The sequence below is a fragment of the Typopeltis vanoorti genome, chromosome 17 (assembly GCF_054136105.1).
Source record: "Typopeltis vanoorti isolate ZY-2024b chromosome 17, IOZ_Tvanoo_1.0, whole genome shotgun sequence".
In the NCBI taxonomy this organism is placed as follows: Eukaryota; Metazoa; Arthropoda; class Arachnida; order Uropygi; family Thelyphonidae; genus Typopeltis; species Typopeltis vanoorti.
The window spans coordinates 29,353,800-29,380,221 of record NC_143565.1 but is presented as its reverse complement, the minus strand read 5'-3'; the positions used below and the strand labels follow the sequence as shown (position 1 = coordinate 29,380,221).

Genomic DNA, 26,422 nt, shown 5'->3' with positions numbered 1-26,422 from the left:
ATCGAAATGTCAGGAAATTAAAAATAGTTATTTATAACATGGTTGTAAAGTCCATAATTTCCAAAATGAATGCTGTCACCATGCAACACTAAAAGAAAGGATATCTCAAGTATACTTTCATAAATCTTACCAGGAACTAAGTAGAGAAATTACTTTTTCATTCCCATATTGTTTTATTTTCCTTTTTATTGATGAGTACTATGATGGTTCTACTTCAAGCCACTGGAATTTGACCTTCTGACCAGGCCTTCTGAATTATGGAATTTACTGACTGTAAAACTTGTTTTATGCAAAACAAGGCTTAAATTGCAAACCATTAGGAAAAAGAAAACCAGGACATCCTCGAAACAGATTCAACAGTGGCTGCTAATGCCGGAACAGGCTACTCTAGGCCTAAATCCCTGAAAAACATGATGATGATTTTGATGAAAACTTTTATACCTCCATTGTTGAGCATTTCTGGTCAAATATCATCTACTTCAGCTGCCTATCCACATTTCAGGTTTTTGATAGCTTTTTTCTACTTCAAGTATTGGTATATATTCCCGTTGAAGGTTTTCTACCATCTATTTGGTCACTATCACTATTTGGTCATTTAGCAATTTTTCAAGGTAATTACTCCAGACATCCAGAATATCTTTATTTTCAGTTTTCATGTCACTTTTATTATCTTCAATTCTTTTACAGAAATCTTTCATCTGTTTCTGAACTTTTGTCAATAGCCTTCAGAATATTTTATCACCTTCCTGATATTTATTTTCTCTGTTCTTACCAAAGACTTTTGTTTAGCTAGTTTTACACAGTGCTTCACTTTCTTACATTTTTCTCTGTATTTTGAAAGAGCATTAGCTGACTTACTTACTACTAAATTCTGATGTGTTTACTTCTTTTCCTTGAATGCCTCTTTAACTTCTTGAGTCCATTATCGAGTTCTAATTTTTCTATCCTTGCAGACAACCTTACAACATATGTCTCTGGCTGAATCAGTCATTATTACTTTCAGGGTACTTTGCTACTGAATATCTAAAGTTTTGTTCTTGTTTTCAATCTCTTTCATCTTTTCTTGAATAATAGTTGTGTATTTGAGTCTGTAGTTCACCACTGAAAGCTGCTCAACCTTAATTTACTTTAAAAATTTCTTACAAACTCTTCTTTTCAATATGAAATCTAATTTTATCTTGCTCAACACTAAATGGCGGTCACTTCTAGTTTCAAAAGCTCTGTGTCCTGTACCAGTGGGAAAACGTTGTTATCAACAATAAACCAGTAAAGGAGACTTTTCTTATTTTTTCCAGCTTCTCTCCATGTAAATTTGTGCAATATTTGTGTTGAAACATGGTGTTAGTAATAACTCATCTATGTCCTGAACAGAAATCCAGCAAGTACTTGCCATTATTATCAGTTTTGCTCTTTTCTCCAAATTTTCTTAGAACATTTTTATATGTCTAGTGATCATTTTCTACTGTGCTGTTTAGATCTCTAGCAAGGACCAGCACTCTTCCTTTTTCACTGTTTCAACTGCGCTCTCTCTCTCTCTCTCTTTCTTTGTAATGCCTTAAAAAATTCCCTACTTCTTACTTAATAGAATCTTTTTTGGGGCAACAGGAAAAAATAAATCTCATTGTGCAGTTCTCCATTATGATATATGCCCACATCACTCTGGATATTTCCTACCATTCAAGATTATCCTCATATTTAGTGAATATCACATCTTGTATTTGTTGCTTAAAAATATTTCACCTGTTTTTGTCTTTGTTTCATTAACACTTATTATATCAATCTGGTACTTATCCACTTTATCTAGCAGATAAAGCTAGTCATGAACCAAGTAACTACCAGATTGATTGATACCACATTTCTTTTCTATTGATACTTCTTATGTCAATGGTGGCAGTCATGAACTCTGCTGATGATGAGTTGGGATAATAATAATAATATGTTAGAATAGTAATGTATAATGACATTTATCATAAATCGCTGACTTTATTCTGAGAATATGCTAACCACTCGGCCAGCCAGACTGGCCGAGTGGTTAGTGTATCCTCTTTCCAGCCAAAAGGCTGCAGGTTCGAATTCTGCCGTGGGCATGGATGTTTGTGATTGATTGTCTGTGGAAATACCAGTGGTAGTGGTCAGCAGTAGATGACATTGAAGTAGTTGTAGTCAGTTGGTGGATTGTCAGTGGTGGAGACCAAGTTGTAGAGTAGGTGCCCTCCCTCGATGAGTCTTTGGACTCCCTGGAGGTGATAAATAATAATAATAATAATAATATTTTTTCATAGCTTGTAAATTGTTTTTAAGTTTTTTTAAACAAACTGCTTTAAAAAGAATATTGGAATTTTGAAAATATATGCTGGACTTGGTAAGAACTCATCTGGAGAAATGTTATAATGCAAGATATGAATTTTGAGCATTCTATAAATAAAATGAACCACTGGCATTTATAAATAGGTATAATCAGTGGTGAGCTATAAGGGGCTTGCTCGAGCCCTTTGTTAAATTTTTCTCAAATTTGCGAGCCACTTGTTCTTGTTTAATAATTTTGTAGAACTAGAAAATACCACCACGGAATGTATACATGCTACTATAATTGCTATTTTAAATTCATATTGATTTTCTGATAACTATTTAAAAAATCATCTCTTTGCATTTTGTTCTGATGGAGCTAGTGTAATGTTAGGAAATGAATCAGGCGTTACAATCAAACTTCTACAAATATTTCCCAACATTGTGATTTGGCATTGCGTAGCTCATCGTTTACAATTAGCATTAGACAATTTGATAAAAAACATTAAAGAAATAATTCATTTTGAAATATTTATGGATAAATTATATGATTTTTATCATCGATCACCAAAAAATCAACGAGAATTAAATACGATTGCAAAAGATCTTGGTATTGAAATTTTAAAGATCTCATGTGTTTGGACTATGATGGGCAGCTTGACCACGATGAACGGCTCTTGCTGTGTGGAGAAATTACCCAGCTTTATACAAGCATTTTGCATTGAACAATAAATATAAGGGCTTTTTAAACTGACTTCTCAATTTGGAATTTTTAAAAGATCTACCATTATTGATTGATATCCTACAGGAATTATCATATCTAATTATAAGGGCTAAGTTAGCCCCCCCCCCCCCGTTTTTTTTTTTTTTTTTTTTTTTTCATTGCCGAAATGAAGCTTATTAGCTCTTTATATTTAAGTAACTTAATGGTTGCTCTTGTTTGGATAACTCGTTCGCAGAGTATATAAGTTCTTTTCGCTATACACTTTGGTATTATTAGGTATAGCTACTCACTGATGAAGCCTCAAAAAAGGCTGAAACCGGTCTGGGTAGTGACCTCCCTCCATAATGTAATAACAGCATACATTTTCTAGGAAATGTGTTTTTACATTATGGAAAATACCTAAGAATAGCGATCTGAACTTCCCCCACCTTTGCAACGAGTTGTCTGGTATTGTACTACGTACTAGGATCACTTGCATTTGCTAACGCTAGTGTCGCCGATACTTTATAGTTTACTATATTCGGCAAGAAACTCTCTGATTCCAATCTTTGAGTTTCTTATTCTGTTTTAAAACTATGTGGGATTTAATATCCCCTTAATTTAAGTAATTTTTTTTTGCTTGACGATGTGAACCCTTTGTTAAAATTTCTATAGCTCACCACTGGGTATAATAACATGTTATCTTCATTCAGCGTTATTAAACTAAATTTATTAAAATATTATTAAATAAAACTACTATTATTAAACTAAACAGCTCATTTTATTATTTTTTTATTTGCAACAGCTTTTTGAGCCATCTGATCTATTTCCTTTCACAGTTCCTATTCTCTGTTATCCTGTGAATCTCTTAATATTGCTTCTTCTGAGTTGTTGTCCTTAGTAACTATTCTTTTCATAACCATCCATCTCATTTTCACTCGAAATTTTCTCTTTCAGCTTTCAACTCTTGTTTCTCTGCCTCAGCTTGTCCCCCCCCAAAAAAAATCTATTCAGGTTCATGTTACAATGCATTCTGACTCTGGCATACAGATTTTTTTTTTTTTTAAACTGTGCTGTTACTATTTTTTTTAGTGTCAGGTCTCTTACCTTAACAATATGATCACAGTTCTTATAACCCCCCATTCTTAACAGTATTCTTAAATTCTATGTCCATGTATATTTTCTTGTAAATGATTTGTTCCTGCTAACAAATCACTTCCGCGTCTCTTTCAGTGGCCTTGGTGATGCTCCTTATTATTCTTCCATGCAAAGCATGCTTTCAAAATTTAATTTGTCCATGCATTCCTCACAAGAAGTTTTCCCATTTCGCTTGTCATTTTTTACCATCTAATCTTTTATCCTTCTGCTGGCCTCATTGCCACAATCCATTATTTCAAATGTTTTTTATGCTCCTACTTGGTACATCTCATGACTTATTTTCAACCTCACTATCCCCCATTCTTGGTTATGCAATTTCCTCTCTGTTTATGCTAATATACATTAGCTAGATCGTTCAAATGGAATATAGATAGAAACCACATTTATCACAAGAGCAGGTGTCTCATACTGTTTTTTACATTTTGGACATGTACCTATCAAGCTAAAACTTTTGGCCTGATACACCCACTGTCCAAAAAGAAATCGAACTTTTGATAGAAAATAAAACACAGGCCAATTATAATTATTCAAATCATCTATTTCAATCAACATGCTCTCCCTCAGCTTTGATACAGCATTTGGCATGGTCAATTAATTCGTTAAATGAATTTTTTATATTGGTTTTTGGGATACTGTTGAGGGTCTTTGTTACTGCCACTTGAACGTTTTCAATGGTGTCGCATTGCTTTTCTTTCATCGGCAAATGAAGTTGGGGGAAAGAGAAAGAAGTCACAGGGTGCTAAATCAAGTGAATACGGCAAGTGCTCCAATGCACAAACTTTTTTATTTATAAAAAACTATTCAGAATCCTGTCTTACAGTGTTCAAACGATGAGATGGTGCATTATCTTACAAAAGTGACCAACTGCCTGCATCACGATATTCATGCTGTACGTGACAAATTCTCATTATCAATCACTTCAAAACTTCAAGATAAAACTCACCATTGACCGTTTGGCCAGGAAGAACTAATTATTTGTCGATAATGCCCTTGGAATAATAGAAACAAATCAGCATTGTCTTTACTTTTGACTTCTCAAAGCATTTTTTTTTTTTTTTTTTGGATGTCCCTCTTCTGGTGGTCTCCACTCAGCACTCTGGTGCTTTGTTTTGGGCTCATACTCAAAACACCACATTTTGTCACCAGGAACGATCATTTCAAGTAAGCTTGAGTCCTTGAGTGGTTTTAATGAGATCCTTGCAGTGTTCAATTCGATGCATTTTTTGGTCGTTGGTCAACTAGTGGGGAACAAATCGCAAATTCGATTTACGAAGGCCCAAATTCTCCGTGAAAATGTTGTGCACAGTTGATTTTGGAATCCCCAATTCATCTTCAATCTCACGGACAATTTCGAGTTTTCTTTAATGAAATCGCGCACTTTTTGGATGTTAACTTCGCTCAGTCCAGTTTTTGGATGGCCCGGCTTTTCGTCGTCCTCGAGTGTCTCATGACCACTTTGAAATTGCTTAAACCACTCGTAAACTTGAGTACGGGATAAGCATTCATCACCGTATGCTTTTTGAAGCATTTTATGCATTTCGGTAAAATTTTTACCAAGTTTAACACAAAAGTCAGCTCTGTTTGAAACTCATTTTCAAACCGTTCGTCAAAACACACTGTCACTCTTGCCACTATAACATGTCTTCTAATGAAACAAATGTCATAAACAGTTGACGAAACACTAATGAAGGTTGCCGCTTTCGACAACAAAAAGATACAACAGGTGGCACCACTAGTTTCTTCTATTTCCGAAAAGTTCAGTTTCTTTTTGGACTGAGGGTGTAAGTATCCATAATTTTCTTTTTTAATTTACTAGTTATTCATGGATGCAGCAGTGCATGTTAACCTATATGATTGTGTGCAGCTGTTATTTATATGAATCATAATTTGAGAGCCATTATGCATAAAGATTAATATATTTTTGATATCTATAAAAATTGATATAATATATACACACCATAAATATTTCATTATGTTTTGTTTATTTGTAGGATGTGGCATTAGCAGTTCAGCTTCTTTTTATCACTGCTCAAGGGCGATTATACTCTCACTTTTTCAGTGTCTCACAATCCTCCCGTGCCTTCCTTCAGGGACTGCTTCTTCTTTTAGGTCTGTATATTTGTTAAATTTTATCAAAATGGATATACCTGTTTAATATGAATATATATCTGTATTTTATTTTATTTTATTTTTTTTGTGTGAAAAATGATTGGAAATTGGAAAGATAAATAAATATTCTAGTACCTTAGCATGGTTCTTGTTTGTTTTTAATAAAGAGAGATGAGGAGGTGGGGGGGGGGAATAATGATTTACAGAGAAACTCAAAAATATCTTTATAATGAGTTTATTAGAAGGATTTTTTAAGAATGTATGCACGAGGGGGGGGGGGCAGTCTGGAAAGTACTGATGAGCACCTAGAACAAAAATGATATTAAAACTGACATAACCACAAAAAAAGAACATATATAAGAAGACATAAAATTAATTAATTTTTGTTCTAGGTGTTTATCAGAACTTTCCAGACTACCCCCCCCCCCCCCTATAAAACAAGTGGAAAGATCTAGGTTTGAAATCTAGGATGTGAAGGCCCTTCATCAAGACTCAGGTTTTTTCATCCTGCAAAACAAACAGGCCAATTACACACACATCACAGATGTAGCAGACAATGCAGATAGGATTAAATGTCCTACCATAAGTGGTAAGCAGTGATTACAGTTGATAACAGCTTATTCTTTGAATTACTAAGTTTGGCAAATGAAATATTAGGTTTTTCCATCATCTTATTTTCTCTTTCATTCGATTTTTATTTTCAGTCCCTATTCTTTTGGTATGTGTGTTTATTATCATTATTATATTTTTATTTAGTTCTCAAAACATGTGAGGTAGAAGAACCTAAAATATATCAGTACAGTGTTTCAAAAGTAGGAGGTAGAAAGGATGAAAGGAATGGAAATGAGGAGGAACTAATGTAACAGGTTTAGAGTTGGACTGTGTACAAATATAGGCCATCTGCCACTCATATTTTTATAGATGATTGAAAAAGCGAAGGTGCCCATAAGGTATTTTTGCTTGATTGGTATCCATAGGGATAGTATCTAGAGAAAATGTGGAATTTGAATGAGAGTGAAGTGAGGTAAGAAGAGGTTGATGGGAACAGTACTCTGATGTAGTAGAAAAGAGATGAGATTCTTACAGTGTGAGCAATAGTTCAGGAAAGAAGTAACAGTTAAGATATTAAATGTAACACGAGCATTAGTCCTCATGCTGCATTCTACACATGGATGGTATGTGTGGGCTGCACCCATATTTTTTCAGCAAATTTTTCCATGATCTACATGGTATACCACAAGGAATTATGGCAGATTTTCTAAAAACACCTGTTCTTACCAAATGGTTGAAATAATTCTTACTGGATTGATGTGTCTTTCCTCATTCCATTCAAAATTCAGGTCTATTATTCAGGTATTTTCCAAAGATTTCATCCTACAGCTTTTCATAGCTTTTATCAGATTGGGCACTCATTAGTTGAACAATCTCTTTTGCATCTGCCACTCTCATACCATCCACATTTAGTAGAGTTATCCTTTTTTATTCATTCTTTCTTTTATTTGCAACATAATAGAATTCTTTTGGATTGTCTTTAGTTTACAGAACCAGTTTCTTTTTATATTCACAATTTGTTTTTTATTCAATAATTGTAACTCTTCTGGACTGCACCTTATAAAATTTTTATAACTGACATCTGTCTGCATAATCTTAAAAAAAATCTCTTGCTTAATAAGATTGCACATCCATTTCATTCCCAACTCTGTTTATTCTTCAAACTCTAGGAACACCTTCTGATATTGCATCACTGATGTGTTTTTTTACTACTTTGCATATGCTACCAGTATCTTTCCAATCTAGCAACTGATATACCATGGGATTAAACTTAGTATTCTCTTCAGTTGGTCATAATTTCCTGCTTTGTAGTTCAGCGTATAACCTTTTATGCACTTAGCCACTTCAGTATAGCATGTAGCCTGATCATGTACTGATCTGGCTAAGCAGCAGTACTGAAGTGTATTGAAGTGTATTGATTATAGCACACTGAGGGGGGGAGGGTTCGGTTTAACATACAGTCATCAAATAAGCATATTACCTATTTCTAGAGACCATCAAGGGAAGTTTTTGGAGCACCATTCAGAAAGTGAGAACAGTATTATAGAAGTTGGGCAGATGTGATATTTATATGTTGTTAGCAGTAGCATACAGTTAAGAAGTAGTGTTTTGAATGGAGAAAGACATCAAGATATTTGGATGCTGAGGAAACTGTTAATGCAATGTTTGTGGCAGTAAAAGTTAAAAGAGAGATCTGCTTATTCCTGGGAAGCTGAATATCATCAAAGGTAAGAGAAAATGTGTGATCTTTCATATTAGGAATAAGACAGGATTGGCAAGGTTTGTCAAATTAAGAGAAGAGGAATGGGGGCTACTCCTATCAGCAGAATTCTGAATAGGATTTTAGGTTAGTGAGAGAAGATCATTATGTATATAAGGGTGATTATCGTGAAAGTGTGAAATTTTGGAGTATTCTTGAATTGGCAGGGAAATCTGAAGAGTTAAAGCCACTTGTCACACATGTGGCAAAAGGCAAGTTAGAAAGGAAACTGATGATCCAGTTGTAGTGTGGAATAGCAGACCATAAGATGATAAGTTGTTGATAGCATCTCTGTTATATCCTATCATATGTGTTGAGTGATCACATTGTAACCCTTCCATGGCTTGTGTTCAGAGGTGGGAAATGATAGCTTGGAGATCTTTTGTTGATCAAGAATAGCAGATTCCATACTATTGTTCACTGTTTAATTATTTTCAAGAAAATAGAGGTGAGGGTAGTAGGGAAATAGTTTGATGACTGACTTTTATTCTCCTCCACTTTTTTGTGTGGGATGAACTGAATATAGTTCTGAATATTTCCTCGATGAGTCTTTGGACTCCCTGGAGGTGTCTAATAATAATAATAGTCTTACTCCCATGCTATAGGCAGAATGCTGGTTGAGTATAAGATTGTAAAGTTGATTAGGTATAGATGTTAATTCTGGATCTGCAAGTTTTGATTGCATTTGGGAGGATTCCATCAGCTATCCTCCCAACTACCTCATTCAAAGTCATCAGTGCCAGAAGACTTGCTGATATCAGGCTATTCAGAATCCTAAATTAAAATGTAAAAACAATAATTGGTGAAATTGAATGGCAGTAAGATGAGAAATTTTTTTTTCAAGTGATAGAAGGGAAAATCAATAACAAGATTGATTTTCCCTTCTATCACTCTTTTCAATAGGCTGTCTCCTCTCAATACATGTCCTATCTAATTATGCTTTCTTTGTCTTTTTCTTTTGTTTAATAGAAAGAAATTTTTTACATAAGATATAAATGCTTAGTGGTGCAGTAATAGATAATAGCACTGCCACATCTCTTTGATTGTACCTTTTTTTATAGAAACATTTCTGATGTTATATATAGCCTAATGTATTTCTTATTTTTTCTTTTAGATTCTTTCATAGGCATTCCTTCTCTGTCAGTAAAACACCTTGATATGCGGATACGAGAAGAACGTAGCAAGTACTTAGTAGCAGAATTAACAGTTAGAGTAAGGTTTAGTAAAATATTATTGCAATTATGAATTAATGATGTGTACGTTGAATTGGCCACTTTATTAAGATTGTGATCTGAATTGTGTTGGATTGTGTTCAGCTCATATTCATTATCATTAGTGTTCTGTCTCTTGACAGGTCCAACGGTATCTCAGCATATTCTCTTCCTCCAATTTCCTCTGTCTCTTGCTTCCTCCTTCATTTCTTCATATCCTCTTGTGCCCATTACATCATCATCAAGCATCATTACTCGTCTCCTTCCTCTTGATTGCTTTTCTTCAATTTTCCCTTCTATCACTCTTTTCAATAGGCTGTCTTCTCTTAATACATGTTCTGTCCAGTTATGCTTTCTTTGTCTTATGGTCTTTAGTAAATTATTTTCTTCTTCAACTCTTTGTAATACTTCTTCATTGGTAATTTTTTCGGTCCACTTTATTTTCTCCATTCTTCTCCATAGCCATATTTCAAATGCCTCTAGTGTTTTTGCTTCTTTCTTGCCAGTTCATGTTTCTGACCTATATAAAGTTATACTCCAAATATAACACTTAATAAGCTTTTTCTTTGAATTTTTATTCATTTTATTAATAAACAAATTTTTCTTTCTATAAAATGCATATTTTCCTTTGTTAATTCTTTCTTTTATTTCCATGTCACATTTTCTATTTTCTTGTATTATACTACCGAGGTATTTGTATAGTCTCACTTGGTCTACATTTTCTCCATTTCATCACCTCAACACTTCCTGGAGATTCTCATCATTTTTGTTTTCTTTGTGTTAATTTTCATACCATATTTTTTGCATATGCTTTCAGATTTTTTCATTAGATGCTGTAGTTCATCTTCAGTATTAGCTGATATTGCTTGATCATCTGCAAATCTAATATTTTGTATTGTTTTTCTTCCAATAGTGATTCTCCTTTTGAATATATTGAAGAGCATTGGTGACAGGTAGCATTCTTGTCTCACACCTCTACCAATCACACATTTTTTAGTTTTTCCTGTTTTTGTCTTTATTACGGCAGCTCATATTACAGTTCTGAAGTGATTTTCTTAGTGAAGTACCAAAAATTCCTTTGAGAAGTATTGGCTTTAATAATGATGGAACGAGCAATTGGAATAAAAGCATTAAAATGAATATATCTTTCTTTTCATTTTATTCCATGAATATCCAGTTGTATGGAGATGTAATGTTTGTATAGACTATAGCAAGATCAGCATGTGATACAAGTAGATTTGTTTTAGGTTTTCAGTTTGAATTAGAGACAATGTATATAGTGCTTCTTAGCATACCAGAAAGTATGCCAAGAATATTATAAATTTTGCATAGTTCAGGCTTTAATTAGTGGGGTGGTGGTTTCACATCAGGTGATGAATACAAAGTCTTTATACAACTGATGCTTTATATTATATATTATCCTAGTTCAACCTTATAAGTTAGTTATATTTAAATGATCAAGTTTGTAGTTGGCTTAGGTGTTGGAAGTTATAATGCTTTATCATAACTAAATACTAAATAACAAATAAGACATTGATTAAATAACTGGCTAATATTTCCCTGTTTTTTAATAGCATCTTTAGAGCTCAGATACTTGTCATGATGAATACACAAGTGATAATGAATGTAGGAAACAATTCAAATTGCAACAGACTAAAGTCCTAACTTGGCATCCTTCAGTGTTGCAGCTAATCTCAAAATGTTTTTGGAATTGGCATTGATGGTGGTGGTTTGCCTGAGATATGGGAGATGGTTATTTTGGAATCTACTCTGTCTTAACAACATTAGAGGGTGGGTGTCAAGTTATAACTACAGGGTTTTGTCAATTGCAATTTGAATTGTTTCCTACACTCATTGTTGCTTGTGTAATATGATGTTGTACTCTGAAGATGCTGGTTGAAATACCAGCAAAATATTAGCCAGTCAATAAATATATTATTTATTGTTTTCATGTTCTGTAATACTATTAAAGCATAATGAATGAAGTATATAGTGAAAGAGATAAAATGCTAGTTGTTTTGGCCACCACTATTTGCTGTGTGAGCAACATTATTGAGATACAAACTAAAAAAAAAAAAAAACAAAGCTATAATTGAATTAGAAAACTGGGATTAATTATAACAAACAAACAGATAACAAAGTTAGCTGTTTTTAGAATAATCACTTTGCAAAGTTTTGATAAGTTCCATAGCTATACTTAAAAGAACTTCTCTATTCATCTCTACAAGATAATATTGCTATGCATAATGCATAGCAATATCAACTTGTATTTTCACTTAATCAAGTCAAAAAACTTCCTATGAATATAATCCATATGCTCAAAATTCTGTCTGATAACATAAAGGAATTGTTTGTCATTAATGAAAGTTAGAAGCAATTTGAGGATAATAGTCAGTTGCACTTTCAAGGAATTATATCGATTATTAATCATAGTGTCCTTTATGGAGTCAAGTTCATTTTTAGAGATGTAGCAAAGGAGCATATGTATGTCATGAGCATTTTAATGACTCCATTCTTGATAATTCATTACAGTTGCTTCAAAAATAAGAAGAGAATGTCAATCCATTCATCAAAATTAACTGAATGTATTTCTAGAGTCCCAAAACCATTCATCTTTCACATCACTTATTAACTGGTACAAGAACATTTATCTCTCCTCCTTTCCACGATGGGCAAACTTTATCTCATCCTGGTGAGGTTCATATTCTCTGTTCCTAACATTTTTTCATTTTTTTCTTTGGCCAAAAACAGATCTACAAAGATGAACAATGACTGAAATTATTTAATTTGAAGCCTCTTCAAGAAAGTTTTGAATTATTTACAAACTGTCTTAATTTCAAAAAGACTGCTTGAAGTGATTATCCTAAACTGCTATTTTATTTATTTTAATTGTTATTATTATTATTTGTTTGATTAGTTCCAGTGTGCTAATAATGCACATTCAGCAGCAGTTGAAATTATTAGCATTGTCTCACATGTTGCATTTCATATGTTTTAAATATGACACTTGTTATAATTCAGATCATACTTCGTGATGCCTAATGTGAAATATTTGTTTTGCACTTGTTATACTAACTGTTTATTAAACTTTCATCCTTTTAAACTGTTCATATGCTTAATGTGATTAATTTATTATAAAGTAGATGCACACTGTTAATTTAAATTGATGTGATTTTAATTCAGATTTTCAAAGAAGCATGGAATAGGAATAATTGGACCACAGCCATCTTTTATAACTAATACCCTTGTGGAAGAATTCATATAATAGTTTCTTATTCCCAAAGGTTATTCCTTTACATAATGAAAATTCTAATTCTTGAAGTGAATGTCATGATTAATTTCATTGGCATTTCATGGTGATTAGACTTTAGAATCCCCATGAAATCACCTTCCATTTTAATCTGAGTATGTGGAAGTGGGAAGAGAAAGCTGGTCTTACTATTTCTTTTATTAGTAGATGTTTCATGATAATTTTGTCATTCCTGAAACACTTCGGATAATTCAAATTTTTTTGGAAAAATCGGCTATTGCAGTCATTCTGGTGGCATTTGCAAGACAAGACAGTGAGCGAGTTCAAGGCAAGGTATGATAGATACTGTGAGAATGGCGTATAGTTGTGTGGACATGATGTTTAGGGCCTCCCTCGATGAGTCTAACAAAATATAATACACATAACCACACATAACAACAAAATATAATACACATAGCATATACCAGTATCATAAAGAAGTATAATTTCAGATTTACACTTGACTCATTTTGATGAAGTTACTGTCATTTCACTCTTGCTTAAGTGCTTTATATATTGTTATTCTATCAACATAAATCGTAATAAAGTGGGCTAAGTGTAAATATTTTCCATATGTTTATTTATTTTTTCTGTTGTTGAATTCAGTTATGTATACAAATTTCATGGTTGGATCAGAGAAGTGTAGTTGGTTATATAGTTGGTTCCTCTTCGATAAGTGAAATGTTTTACAATTGTTTAAGTCCTTTCTCTTATCCTTTTTATATATATGTTGAAAGTTTTTTACCTTGGGTTTATTATATGTTAAAAGATACCAAGAGGGGCAATCATCTTGATTGTAAGGGAAGCGGCACTCCCTTGGACCCCTAGCTGGATCTATCCTCTAATTCTTCTACTTTGAGGAAGATCCACTTACTTTAATCTTTCCTATAAGGCCTTATCAGCCAACTCTTTATGGGAATGGATATAGGGTTGGTGAGATGGATAGGTGGGTGGTTGATGGAGAGATATCAAAGAGTGGTTTATTCAGGAGTGGAGTCCAAAAGACAGCCTGTGACTAGTGGGGTGCTGCAGGGTCTGTTCTTGGACCACTGCTGTTTAATCTGTTTATTAACGATATAGGGAAGGATCTAAGTGGAACAGTTCATTTGTTTGCTGATGATGCAAAGTTAGGGAGGGCGATAGTGAATGCAGAAGATGTCAAAGTCTTGCAGGATGACTTAGATAGATTGGAGTTCTGGGCTAAGGAGAATGGATGTCAATTTAATGTGACAAAATGTAAGGTTATGCATTTTGGAGTGAAAAGATTAGCAGCAGTATACTACATGGGTGGAACTGTATTCCAAGAGATTGATGAGGCCAGGGACTTGGGAGTGTTGGTGGATAGGGAGATGAAATTTAGGGGGCACATTGCGAAAGTAGCTAAATCAGCTCATCAACTCACTTGGTTGTTGAAAAATACCTTAACGAGCAGAGACAAGCAAGTTATTGTACCTCTGTACCGAGCCTTGATAAGACCTCATCTTGACTACTGTGCCCAGATTTGGTCACCTCGGTTCCTTCTTGATGGGGAGGAGGTGGAGAGGATCCAGAGGCGAGTGACTAAGATGATAGCAGGTCTATGGAATGAACCATATGAGTACAGGTTGAAGATTTGTGGGTTGCAGAAACTGGTTGATAGGCGGAAAAGGGGAGATATGAATGAGACATTCAAATTGCTAAAAGGATTCTATAAGATTAATTCAGAGGATATTTTTGAGATCAGGACTGGTGGTGGGAGAACTAGGGGACACCTATGGAAGCTGGGCAAGAGTGTGGTTAGCAGTGGTGTTAGAGCTGGGTTCTTTACTTTTAGAGCGGTAAATGAGTGGAATAAACTGCCAGAGTCTGTTGCGGGTGCTATGACAGTGAGCGAGTTCAAGGCAAGGTATGATAGATACTGTGAGAATGGCGTATAGTTGTGTGGACATGATGTTTAGGGCCTCCCTCGATGAGTCTAACAAAATATAATACACATAGCAAACTGGAATGTAAGAGGAATAGCATATAAAGAAATAGAATTAAACCAATTATTAAATGAAAGAAATTTTAGAATAGCAGTAAATTTTAAAATTAATAACTGAAACAAAAAAAGAAATTAAAAGGAACTATGAGAACCAAAAATTTTAAGGTGATATACAGTGGAGTCGACAGAGACCAAAGAGCACAAGCAGGAGTCATGATTTGGATTTATAACTCCCTTTCAAAACAGTTAAAACATTATAAATTATGGAATGAAAGAATAATAGAAGCTAGAATAAATATAGATAGAAGCTATATAACAATAATTGGTTTATATGCCCCAGAAGAAGGAAGAGAACAGGATAATATTGATTTTTATAATCAGCTACAAAACATATATAATGAAATAAATAAAAATGATTACGTAATTTTAGCAGGAGACTTAAATGCAAGAATTGGAAACCCAAAAATTAATAATAATATAGGAATACATGGAGAACACACTCTAAACAGAAATGGTAAAAAATTGATTGACTTTGTAGTTTATAATAACCTAAAAATAGTGAATTCCTTCTATAAACACAAAGACATACACAAATATACTTATACTGCAAGAGGATGGAAATCAATATTAGATTACTTTATATTAAATGAAATGATATCAAAACTTTCACTAGATGTTAGAGTTCACAGAGGATATGAAATAAGCAGTAACCACTTTAAACCACTTACTTGTTAAAATAAAGTTAAGATTACCACCTAAATTGCTACAAGTAACAAGAACAGAAAGAAAAATTGAAACATTTATTTATAAAACTAGACTATTGAATGACACAAATATACAATGGCTATATGAACAAACCAATAAAAGAATTAACCAATATCTAGATAAAATAAAACAAAATGAAGAAATAGAAATAGAATGGCTTAATATAAAAATGATAATACTAAATGCAGTAGCAAATGAAAGCTTAGGAAAGACCAAAAAATTCAATAAAAGGAAAAAAACTGAAGATCTGGAATGATACAATCAAAGAAATAATCAAAAAGAAAAAAGAAGCCAATCACAAATGGTTAAGCAGTAAAAGATTAGAAGATGAAATAGAATATAAAAGAATAAGAGCCATAGCTAAAAGAGAAGTCCGAAAAAGGCATAGAGAATCATGGAACAAATTTGTTTCTAATTTAGAACATGATTTACATAAAATAAGACCCAATGTATATAAGATTTTGAAACACTTAAATGCAGATACCAAAGAAAACATAAAATTAAACACCGAATTGAAATTCGAAGAATTTCTAAATTACTATACAGAATTGTGGAGAGACAAATATTTTTAAAAAGACAACTGGCAAACATTTAACGAAAATGAAAAGGAAATAATGAAAGAAGAATTAGAAATCAGCCTGAAAGAAACAAGAAATGGAAGATCACCTGGAGAAGATAAGCTAGGTTCAGAACTATATAAATATGCAGGAACAAGATTCAAAGAAAGACTTTATTTTTAAATAAAATTTATTCAACTGGTATCCCCCCAATAGAATGGAAAAAAGCAATTGTGATTCCTATCTTTTAAAAAGGTAATAGACATGACCCTAAAAACTATAGAGGTATCAGTATACTAAATTCCTTTAGAAAATATATAGCAGAATCTTAAATAGCAAGCTAATGAAATATTCTGAAAACTTTATTTAAGAAGTACAGAATGGATTTAGAAAAGGACGATCATGTATTGACCAGGCCTTTTCCCTAAAATTAATAATAGAGAAAAGAAGAGAATACAATTTAGAAACACATATTGCATTTATTCACTTTGAAAAAGCATTTGATAAAGTTAAAAGAAACATATTATTTAAAATATTAAAAGAAAGACAAATACCGTGCATTTTTGGAAATTATGGAGACAACTACCGTGTTTGAATAAAAACTTTAGTTTAATATTACTAAAATTTACAATTCGACATTTAGATCTGTATGTCAAGGTCATCTTCTGGAATGTACAAATATACACAAGAAACAAGCTATACTACAATCATACTGGTTCATTAAAGACACTGACTAACCGCTACCACAATTGTTGGCCTGACCACTGGTGAAAAAAAAAATTATACATCAACGCTAGAGTCCTATTATTTATGTTGTCTACTATATACATATATTAACATCATTCCAGCCAGTTGGAGTGGAATGGTTTCTAATACTAGCGGATTGGCTAGAGTCCTGACTTATGTTGAATCTTTCATATTAGGTTGGCTGAATGTGTGCCATCCAGATCCTTGGAATTTTCATACCATCTTTATTGTTGATATTTGGGTGGTTTATCAGGATTTCGCAGGATTCTTTAAATTTTCTTTCGTACCATGTTTTTGTGCGGTGTAAGGAACAGGTGCTTTTCCAGTTGATTTGGTGTAAGGTGTTAAGTGCATGGTCTGAGAGGCCTGCTTCACCATAATGGTTATATTTAATGTGTCTAATCTGTTCTTTCTTGCGTATAGGGATTGTCCATCCTGTTTCACCAATGTACGGTAAATTACAGGTGCAGCGGATGCAATAGACTCCAGGATGTGCTAATGGGAGGAGAGGATCCTTAGAGGAGCTGAATGTGGTTTTAAGTGTAGTGGGTGGTTTAAAGGTGGCATTGAGGTTATAATGTTATAGGATTCTGTTGATTTTTTCTGATAACCCTTTAATGTATGGGATGGCTATGGTTTTACTGTAATCTAGATTCGTTTTTGTTGTGGTTTTATAGAGTATTTTATTGACAGTATTTTTGTTATAGCCATTGTTTATGAATGTGTCACTAATGATTTTTAGTTCTTGTTTCAGGGCTTGCTGGTTAGAGCAAATAGTTGTGGCTCTGTTTTTAAGGGTGTTTATGACTCCATATTTTTGTGCTGAGTGGTGGTATGAATTCGCATGTATGTATTGGCCCGCGTGTGTCAGTTTTCGGTAGACCGTGGATAGACTGCCTGAAGGAAGACGTGTAACTAGTGTGTCTAGGAACAGGAGCGAATTTTGGTTTTCGATTTTGATGGTAAATTGTATGCATTCATGTTGTTTGTTTAGGTGGCTGAGGAATGTGTTTAGCGTTTGTCGCCCGTGCGGCCAGATCGCGAACACGTCGTGAACGTATCTGAGCCAGATTGTCGGTCGAAGCGTGGCGGAATCAAGAGCCCTTTGCTCAAAGGCTTCCATGTAGAAGTTCGCAATTGGGGGCGGGGGTATAATGGTGAGCCCATGGCTGTACCTTCCTTTTGTAGGTAGAATTTGTTTTGCCACACGAAGTATCCGGACTTTAGTACGTGGGCAAAGAGGGCCGTAATGTCGGGAGGAAATTTGTTCTGTAGTAGGAGAATTGTGTCATTGATGGGGACCTTAGTGAAAAGGGCAGAAACGTCAAAACTGACTAATAAGTCGTCTTTGTCGCGTGTTATGTTTTTGATTTTGTTTATAAAGTGTTGTGTGTTTTTTATGTAGGGGGGGGGATGACCTACCAACTCCTTGAGTGTTGCCGCTAATTTCTTGGCTAGGTGGTAATTGGGACTGTCTATTCCTTCCACTATTGGTCGAAGGGGCACATTTTATTTGTGTATTTTCGGAACCCCGTATATTCTGGGGGGGGGGCGTAGTGGGGTTTGAGTTTTTTTAACTGTGTCTGGTGTCCAAGAAGTGACGGACTTTAGTAGTTTTTCTGTTTTGTCCTTTATCCTTTTTGTTGGGTTATAATTTACCATTTTATATGTGTTGTTATCGGCTACTAGTTGGTTCATTTGCAGTATGTATGTTGACCTGTCAAGGACAACAGTGGCACTGCCTTTATCAGCTTTCGTTATTATTATGTTTTGTTTGGCTTTTAATGATTTAATTGCTGCTAATTCTGTTTTAGTCAGGTTGTTCTGTATGGTTTTCTTGGTATTTAGGACATTACTGGTTTCTAGTCGTATTTTGTCTGCTATGTTGTTAGGTAGTGTACCAAATAATATCTTAAAAGCAATCACAAGTATATATGAAAGTCATCAAATACAAATAAGATTAAATCACGAGCTATCATACGAGAGAGATAAACCAAGGGGTCCGACAGGGATGTCCCCTCTCAGCAACTCTTTTTAATATCTACTTAAATGAAATAATAATAAAATGGAATAAAAATTTACATCAAGGAATTAAACTTTCTCCTACAGTAAACAAACACTCTCCTCTTTGCGAACGACCAAATAATAATTACAAATTCTGAAGATAACTTACAGAAAGCTATTTTAGATCTAAATGAGATATCCAAAGATTATGGTACGATAATATCAACAGAAAAATCAAAAACTCTGGCCTTTAAAGGACAAGATCCAGTAAGAACTAAAATAGTAATAGATAATAAGATATTAGAACAGGTGAATTCATTTAACTACCTAGGATGTATGATCATATATGAAAATGAAAAAGATATAAACGTAAAAATTGCAAAATATTTAAAAATAACAGGTGTAATTAACTCTGTATTTAAACCAAACCTAGTTCAAAAACAAACCAGACTAAAAGTATACAATACATTAGCCCTAGCAGTCTTAATGTAATCTGGACAATAAAATAAAAAGACAAAGATTAATAACAGCAGAAATGAAGTTTATGAGATAAACTGCAAAGTATACCCTATTTGATCACAAACGAAATGAAGAAATTATGAAAGAATTAAACCAAGAACTAGTAATAGAAAAAATTAAAAAATATAAACATAAATGGATGGGACACGTTCAACAAATGAAAACAGAAAGATTACCAAAACAAGCCTTAAAGTACAAGCTATTAGGAAAAAGAAAACCAGGACGTCCTCTTAAGTGAATACATACTAAGGCCAGAACAGGCCATGCTAGGCCTAAATCCTTGATACGCATGATGATGATGAGATACCAAGAAATTATATACTTGGTTTTTAAAACTTTTCCCTAGGAAGCAAAACTATTTTGCATGTGAAATATATTCATGTCTGAGTTACTTCTATATAGAGGCTAACAAGTTCATATCACTTGCCTTAGTATGTATTCCATAATGCAAAGCCCCCCTCTTTTTTTTTTTGGTGGGGGGACATGTATAACACTATGCATAATGGAAAGGGCCGATACCCAGACCGGTTTCAACCTTTATTGGGATCTCATCAGTGGGAGCCAGACCAGGAAGATTCCAAGGTTGAAGTAATGCAGAAGTCATATATATCTCATATACAAGTAGCCAAAGGTGCTTGACCTTATTAACGAAAACCTCTGGATGAGAGAAAGATGCTGAAATTTTTTTTTTACTTTATGTTTATTATACGTTAAAGATACCAAGAATTATATACTTGGTTTTTAATCCTTTTCCTACTTTTGGCTACTAGTATATGACAGATATATATATATATACACAAGTAGCCAAATATATATATATATATATATATATATATCAAGGATGAATTTCAGAGTGTGCGGTGCTCATCCACCAAATAGCAATATCACTGATATTATATGTTGTAATAGATTTCACGGTATTGATATGGACACAGATCGATAAGAAAATAACTGTTTATTAACTTAAGAGCTAATATTTCGCTCATATTATATCCAGCATCTTCAGAGCACACAACACAAAGTTTGTTACAATTGCAAGACAACCAAATCCGGTGTAACAGTGGGGCTAGTATAAGTAATTGCAGCGTGCAACACAAGACTAAAGTCCTAATAGGGCGCCATCTAGGTTTAAAAAAAAAAGTTCAAAGTTTTGAAAATAGTAGTCCAAATAATAGTATTAGAAAGTTTGAAAAAAATAAAATATAAGTAATAAATATTAATTTGGTCTTAGGATGACTGTCTCCCAAATCTTTGGTAGATTTATATAGCCATACTTATTAAGGTTTGGAGTATGTTTTAAGGCTTCTGTTGATTCCAGGAACAACCTCTCTGACTTGTAGAACTTCTGTGTATTACTTTTGTTTTTTTCCAATTGATTCTGTGTGCTGGGGTATCCAAAGCATGGTCTGCCAGATCCAACTTGCCATAGTGACAGTGTCGGATCTATTACAACATGTCTGACGAACACATAAGCCTATCCACACACTGATATTATATTTTTGCATTTATTCCTGTTAAAGACTTCCCTAATTGTTTCCAGATGTATGTGATTCCTAAAAGTAAACACAGTATACCAATGCTTCATGAAGAGGACACTTATCAACACGTAAACATTGCATCGCATTTATGCTAATACATGTTCATTCAAAATACACACCTTTGAGTCCTTTGAAAGATGTACAGATGGCGCTTGGGTTAAATTCTTAGCATTCTAGTAGTTTTAAACTGCTCGTAAGACGAGGCAGGGTTAGCTCTGAGACAATAGCACCTAGAGGCTGTGATTGGTTATTGTGTCAACCAATCCAGTTGAATGTTGTAATTTGTTATGAGTTGCTGTTTTTGTTTTCTGAGTTTCAGCTGTTTTGCATGTGTGAAGTGTGAACTGACATGGTAGGCAAGTTTTTATATATAATAATAGACAAGTTTTTAATATATAATTTTCAATAAACATTTAGCTTTTTTTGCCCATATTTACAATGGGAAACAGCATTGTAGTCGAAGGAGGTAAAAGCCTAATATATATATTAACCTAAATACAAAGCCTAATATATATCAAATATGGCATTTTCTTTCATTATTGTTCATCATCATCATCATCATCAAATTCCTGCCATGTACCCTCAAGGGGTGTACAGGATATGACAGTACTACATGAAAAAATTACATCATTAATAACTTCCTATCTACAATTTTCCTCCAAATCAGTCTGTTACTTGTCAAGACTCCAACATTATCAGATCTTATATTTCTATCGTCTAAGGCACTTTGTACCGTATCAATCCACCTATATCTTGGTCTTCCTCTGGGTCGTTTTCCTGCCAACCTGGCAGAGAACACTTGTTTTGCTAATCTTTCCTCTCCCATTCTATTTAAGTGACCATACCATCTGAGATTAGCTCTGCTAACGCATTCCTGGATGCTGACAATGTCAAGTTCTTTCCTAATATTCTCATTTTTAATATGATATTGCCATTGATGCCATCTGTTCACGCCTCTAATCTTTCTCAGGACTCTCATATCTGCGGTCTCTAGTCTTTGGTCAAGTGTTTTACTTCTGACCCAGCTCTCAGATCCATAAGTTAAAATTGGTTTGAACACAGTCTTGTATACAGCTAATTTAGTGTTCCGACTAATTTCTCTCTTATTTTATATGAATTTATTCAATTGACTTCCCACGATACCAGCTTTGCTGATTCTGTTGTCTATTTCTATATTTAGTTTACCATCTTCAGTAAAAATTGTGCCTAAGTAGCTGAAATGTTTTACTTGTTCAACAGGTTCTCCATTCACAACACAGTTGACATTTTCAATGATTCTGCCTATTTTCATTGTCTTTGTCTTTTTATTGCTGACCTTCATACCATATCTATTACAACAGCTATTCAATTTAGTCAGAGAATCTTGCAGACTTGTAGTGGATTTATTTAGAAGTATAACATCATCCGCATAAAGCAAAGAGCTGACATTAACATCTCCAATTTTGATATCAGGTTTAATACCACTTTCCTTCATAATGTGATCCATATAGATCACGAATAACAGAGGGGATAATGTACATCCTTGTCTCACACCAGATTTAACATTAAACCATCTTCCTGTACTTCCTTCAATTCTAACTGCTGACTCACAACTCAAATAAAGACTAAGTATTGCTTGATATAATGCCCCATTGACACCATATAACTGCAGCGTATTGAATAGCTTCTCTCTTGGCACCTTGTCATATGCCTTTTCCAAATCGACAAAACTTAAATACAGATCTTTGTTATATTCCCATGCTTTCTCGACTATTTGTCGTAAAGTGAAGATCTGATCCTGACAGCCTCTATTTGGCCTGAATCCAGCTTGTTCTTCACCAAGCTTTTCTTCCACAATTCTTCTCAACTGTTTCTCAAGTATACTTGCATAGATCTTGCCAGGAACACTCAGTAGGGAAATACCTCTGTAATTCTCACATGCAGTTTTATTTTCCTTTTTATATATGGGTACTATGAGAGCTCTGCTCCAATCATCGGGAATTCGTCCCTCTGTCCAGGCTTTCTGAACTATGCAGTGCAGCCACTGTAAGACTCTTATACCACCATACTTCAGCATTTCTGGTCGAATATCATCTACTCCTGCTGCCTTTCCACATTTGAAGCCTTTGATGGCTTTTTCTACTTCAAGTATGGATATGTATTCCTGACTGCATGCCTGGTCAGTGTTTTTTATCACTGTGCTGTCATCACTGCTTGTTTCATTTAGCAGTTTTTCAAAGTAATTACTCCATACTTCAAGGATATCTTTTTCTCCTGTTTTCATTTCACCTTTATCATCTCTAATTCCTTTTACAGCACTCTTTCCTCCATTCCTAAGCTTCTTCAACAACCTCCAGAATATTTTGCCACCTTCTTGATATTTATTTTCTATATTCTTGCCAAAGTCCTCCCATGACTTTTGTTTAGCTAGTTTTACACACAGTTTAGCTTTCTTACGTTTGTCTCTGTATTCTGTAAGAGTAAAAGCTGACTTATTTGCCAGGAACTTTTGATATGCTTTCTTCTTTTCCTTCACTGCCTCTTTAACTTCCTGTGTCCACCAGGGAGTTCTGATTTTTTTTATCCTTGCACACAACCTCACCACATGCCTCTCTGGCAGAATCAATCAATGTTTCCTTCAGAGTTTGCCACTGAATCTCCAAGATTTGATTCCTGTTCTCAAACTCTTTCATTTTCTTTTCAATGATATTTCTGTATTTTAGTCTACAGTTCACATCTGAGAGCTGCTCAACTTTTATTTGCTTTAAAACTTTCTTGCATGTTATTCTTTTCAATATGAAATTCAATTTTATCCTGCTCAAGACTAAATAGTGATCACTTCCAATTTCAATTCCTCTGTACACTCTGGTGTCTTGCACCAGGGAGAAAACATCACTATCAACAATAACATAGTCAATGAGACTTTTCTTATTCCTAGCCTCTTCTCTCCATGTGAATTTGTGCACATTTTTATGTTGGAACATGGTGTTAGTAATAACCAGTCCATGTCCTGAGCAGAAATCCAACAGATATTTGCCATTATTATTAGCTTTGCTCTTTTCTCCAAATTTTCCCAAAATATTTTTGTATGTCTCACAATCATTTCCTACTCTACTATTTCGATCCCCAACAAGGACCAACTTTTCCTTTTTCATTGTGTCAGTTGTTTTTTCTAAAGCCTCAAAAAATTCCTCCACTTCTACCTTAGTAGAACCTTCTGTGGGACCATAGGCACAAATAAGTCTCATTGTCCAGTTCCCCATTCTCATATTTGCCCACATTACTCTACTTGAGACTGACTGCCATTCAAGAAGATTAGCCTCGTATTTTGTGTTGAATACTATGGCTACTCCTTCTTTTCCTTGATTGTCATTGCCTGAATATAACATTTTGTATTTATTGCTCAGAAAGATCTCACCAGTTTTGGTCTTTTTTGTTTCAGTCACCCCTATTATGTCGATCTGGTACTTATCTAATTCCTCAGCTAGCTCCATTTCTTTGCCATTCAGGCTTCTTCCGTTGATAGTACCGATCTTTAACTCTGGTGATGTTGAGTTGGGGTTTGTTTTCAGATTTGTTCCAGTAGCTGACTTTTCGCTGTTCGCCCTGGTTCCCTGGCGAAAACAACGGGGGCCTTGTTTAACCGGGCGACGCCCCAGCCGGCATGAAATTTTGTCATGTTGTACCATCATTTTTTATTTTGGTTTAACCAATAAGAATACAATTTGGTCGGCTAAATCCCAAATTGCCAGCCCATCCTCGTTCGTTCAATATCAAAGTAGATACCCAACACGGTGCACCAAGAGAAGGTGAGGATTGGACATTAAGTCAGAAGTCCTGATCGGTTCTCTGCATTCCTTTAAAGGCTATGTGGAGGTCTCCTCTCAGTTATACAGCTTTGACCCTTAAGCACCCCTTCATTATTGTTTTCTAATGTAATTTTAAAACAAACACATTATTCCCCACTCTGTGCAAATTTGGTTACAATTATGAGCACTGATGTGCTGTACGTTAAACTTTCATACAGCGATAAAAATGCAATCATACAGTCAAACTGATGTGAATTTTGTAGTGTGGGCTGCATAAACCCACAATAGCACACCCAACCAAATTGGACATGCAATTCCACTGATATATATATATCATTGGCATTGCGTGGCACTGATGTAGGATCTTTTGTTTTCATGACTACAGCAATCCTATGGGGTGTTGGATCCTACCTTTTAATTTATACTTTGGATCCGACATGTTAGTCACTATGATGTTCTTAAACAAAATTATAAGTTGCTAGTTGATTTCTAATTCAATATAGAGAAAATTTATATTTATAGACTGCACCAATCTATATCTGAATTAGTTCAAGAATTGAAGAAAAACCAACTCACAACTATCCTCTTTTATATGATGTTATTATGTATACTGGCCGAGTATATTTAACTTACTTAATTTTCTCCTTTGGTTCGAATATTTTATGAATGGTGCAGTAAAAGAGATTCAGGCAAATTACACCTTTTCATTAACAAAAACAAACATTTAATTTTAAAATCATAAATTTTACACTTAACTTCAAATCAGTAATTAAGATATCACAATCACTTCAGCTTCTCCGATAAGTACAGTCAAACTCTGACAAGATAAATCTGTTATCTCTATATCACAGTCTTTTCATAGTTCTTTAAGTCCCAAATACAATAAAAATTGCAGTAATACCTCTTCATAAACAGACACTTTTAATTTTACGCTTCTTTTAATTCTCCGCGATAGTTAGTGTTAACATCAGGGAATTCTAAGATGAAACTCACACACTTCTCTGAACAGAAATATTAAAGTTGGAATAATCTTACCATTAATCTTCTTCCTTCATCAACATACACACAAACACTTTTTATAACTGTAAACACTTTTAACAATAAACAGCACTCATTAAAATAAATCTTTTAGCATTAACTGAATTAATTTATGGGCACAATACATATAATCAGATGTTCTTGTATGAAGCACTACTGATTACTCTTGAATTAGGGCAATACACAATAATTCTTTAACTTGGGGTTTTATATGTACAGATGTTCATTCCTCCGGCATTCAAATAATTCTTTAGGCACTATAATTCTAAACACCGCTATCATTAAACACAACCCTGTTGTCTCTGTTTGTTCTCTAGTTACTTCTTACTATGCTTCACGTTTCAGTGTGTCCTTGAAAGGTCGGCTCTGAAAATAAATCTCAACTAAAATATCGTTAGTCATTCAGCTATCTTCCGTTGCTTTATTTGTTATTCAG

The 26,422-nt window shown here is 34.1% G+C and overlaps 1 protein-coding gene across 1 annotated transcript in view; it reads left to right on the top strand.

Moving 5' to 3' along the window:
- The window catches only part of LOC150097249 (uncharacterized), a 550,351-nt gene that overhangs the window by 97,120 nt on the left and 426,809 nt on the right, over positions 1 to 26,422 (top strand). The window contains exons 7-8 of the mRNA XM_090407628.1: positions 6,139 to 6,256; positions 9,682 to 9,779. Of these exons, the coding sequence (XP_090263754.1) occupies positions 6,139 to 6,256; positions 9,682 to 9,779 (216 nt within the window). The remainder of the gene's footprint in view (positions 1 to 6,138; positions 6,257 to 9,681; positions 9,780 to 26,422) is intronic.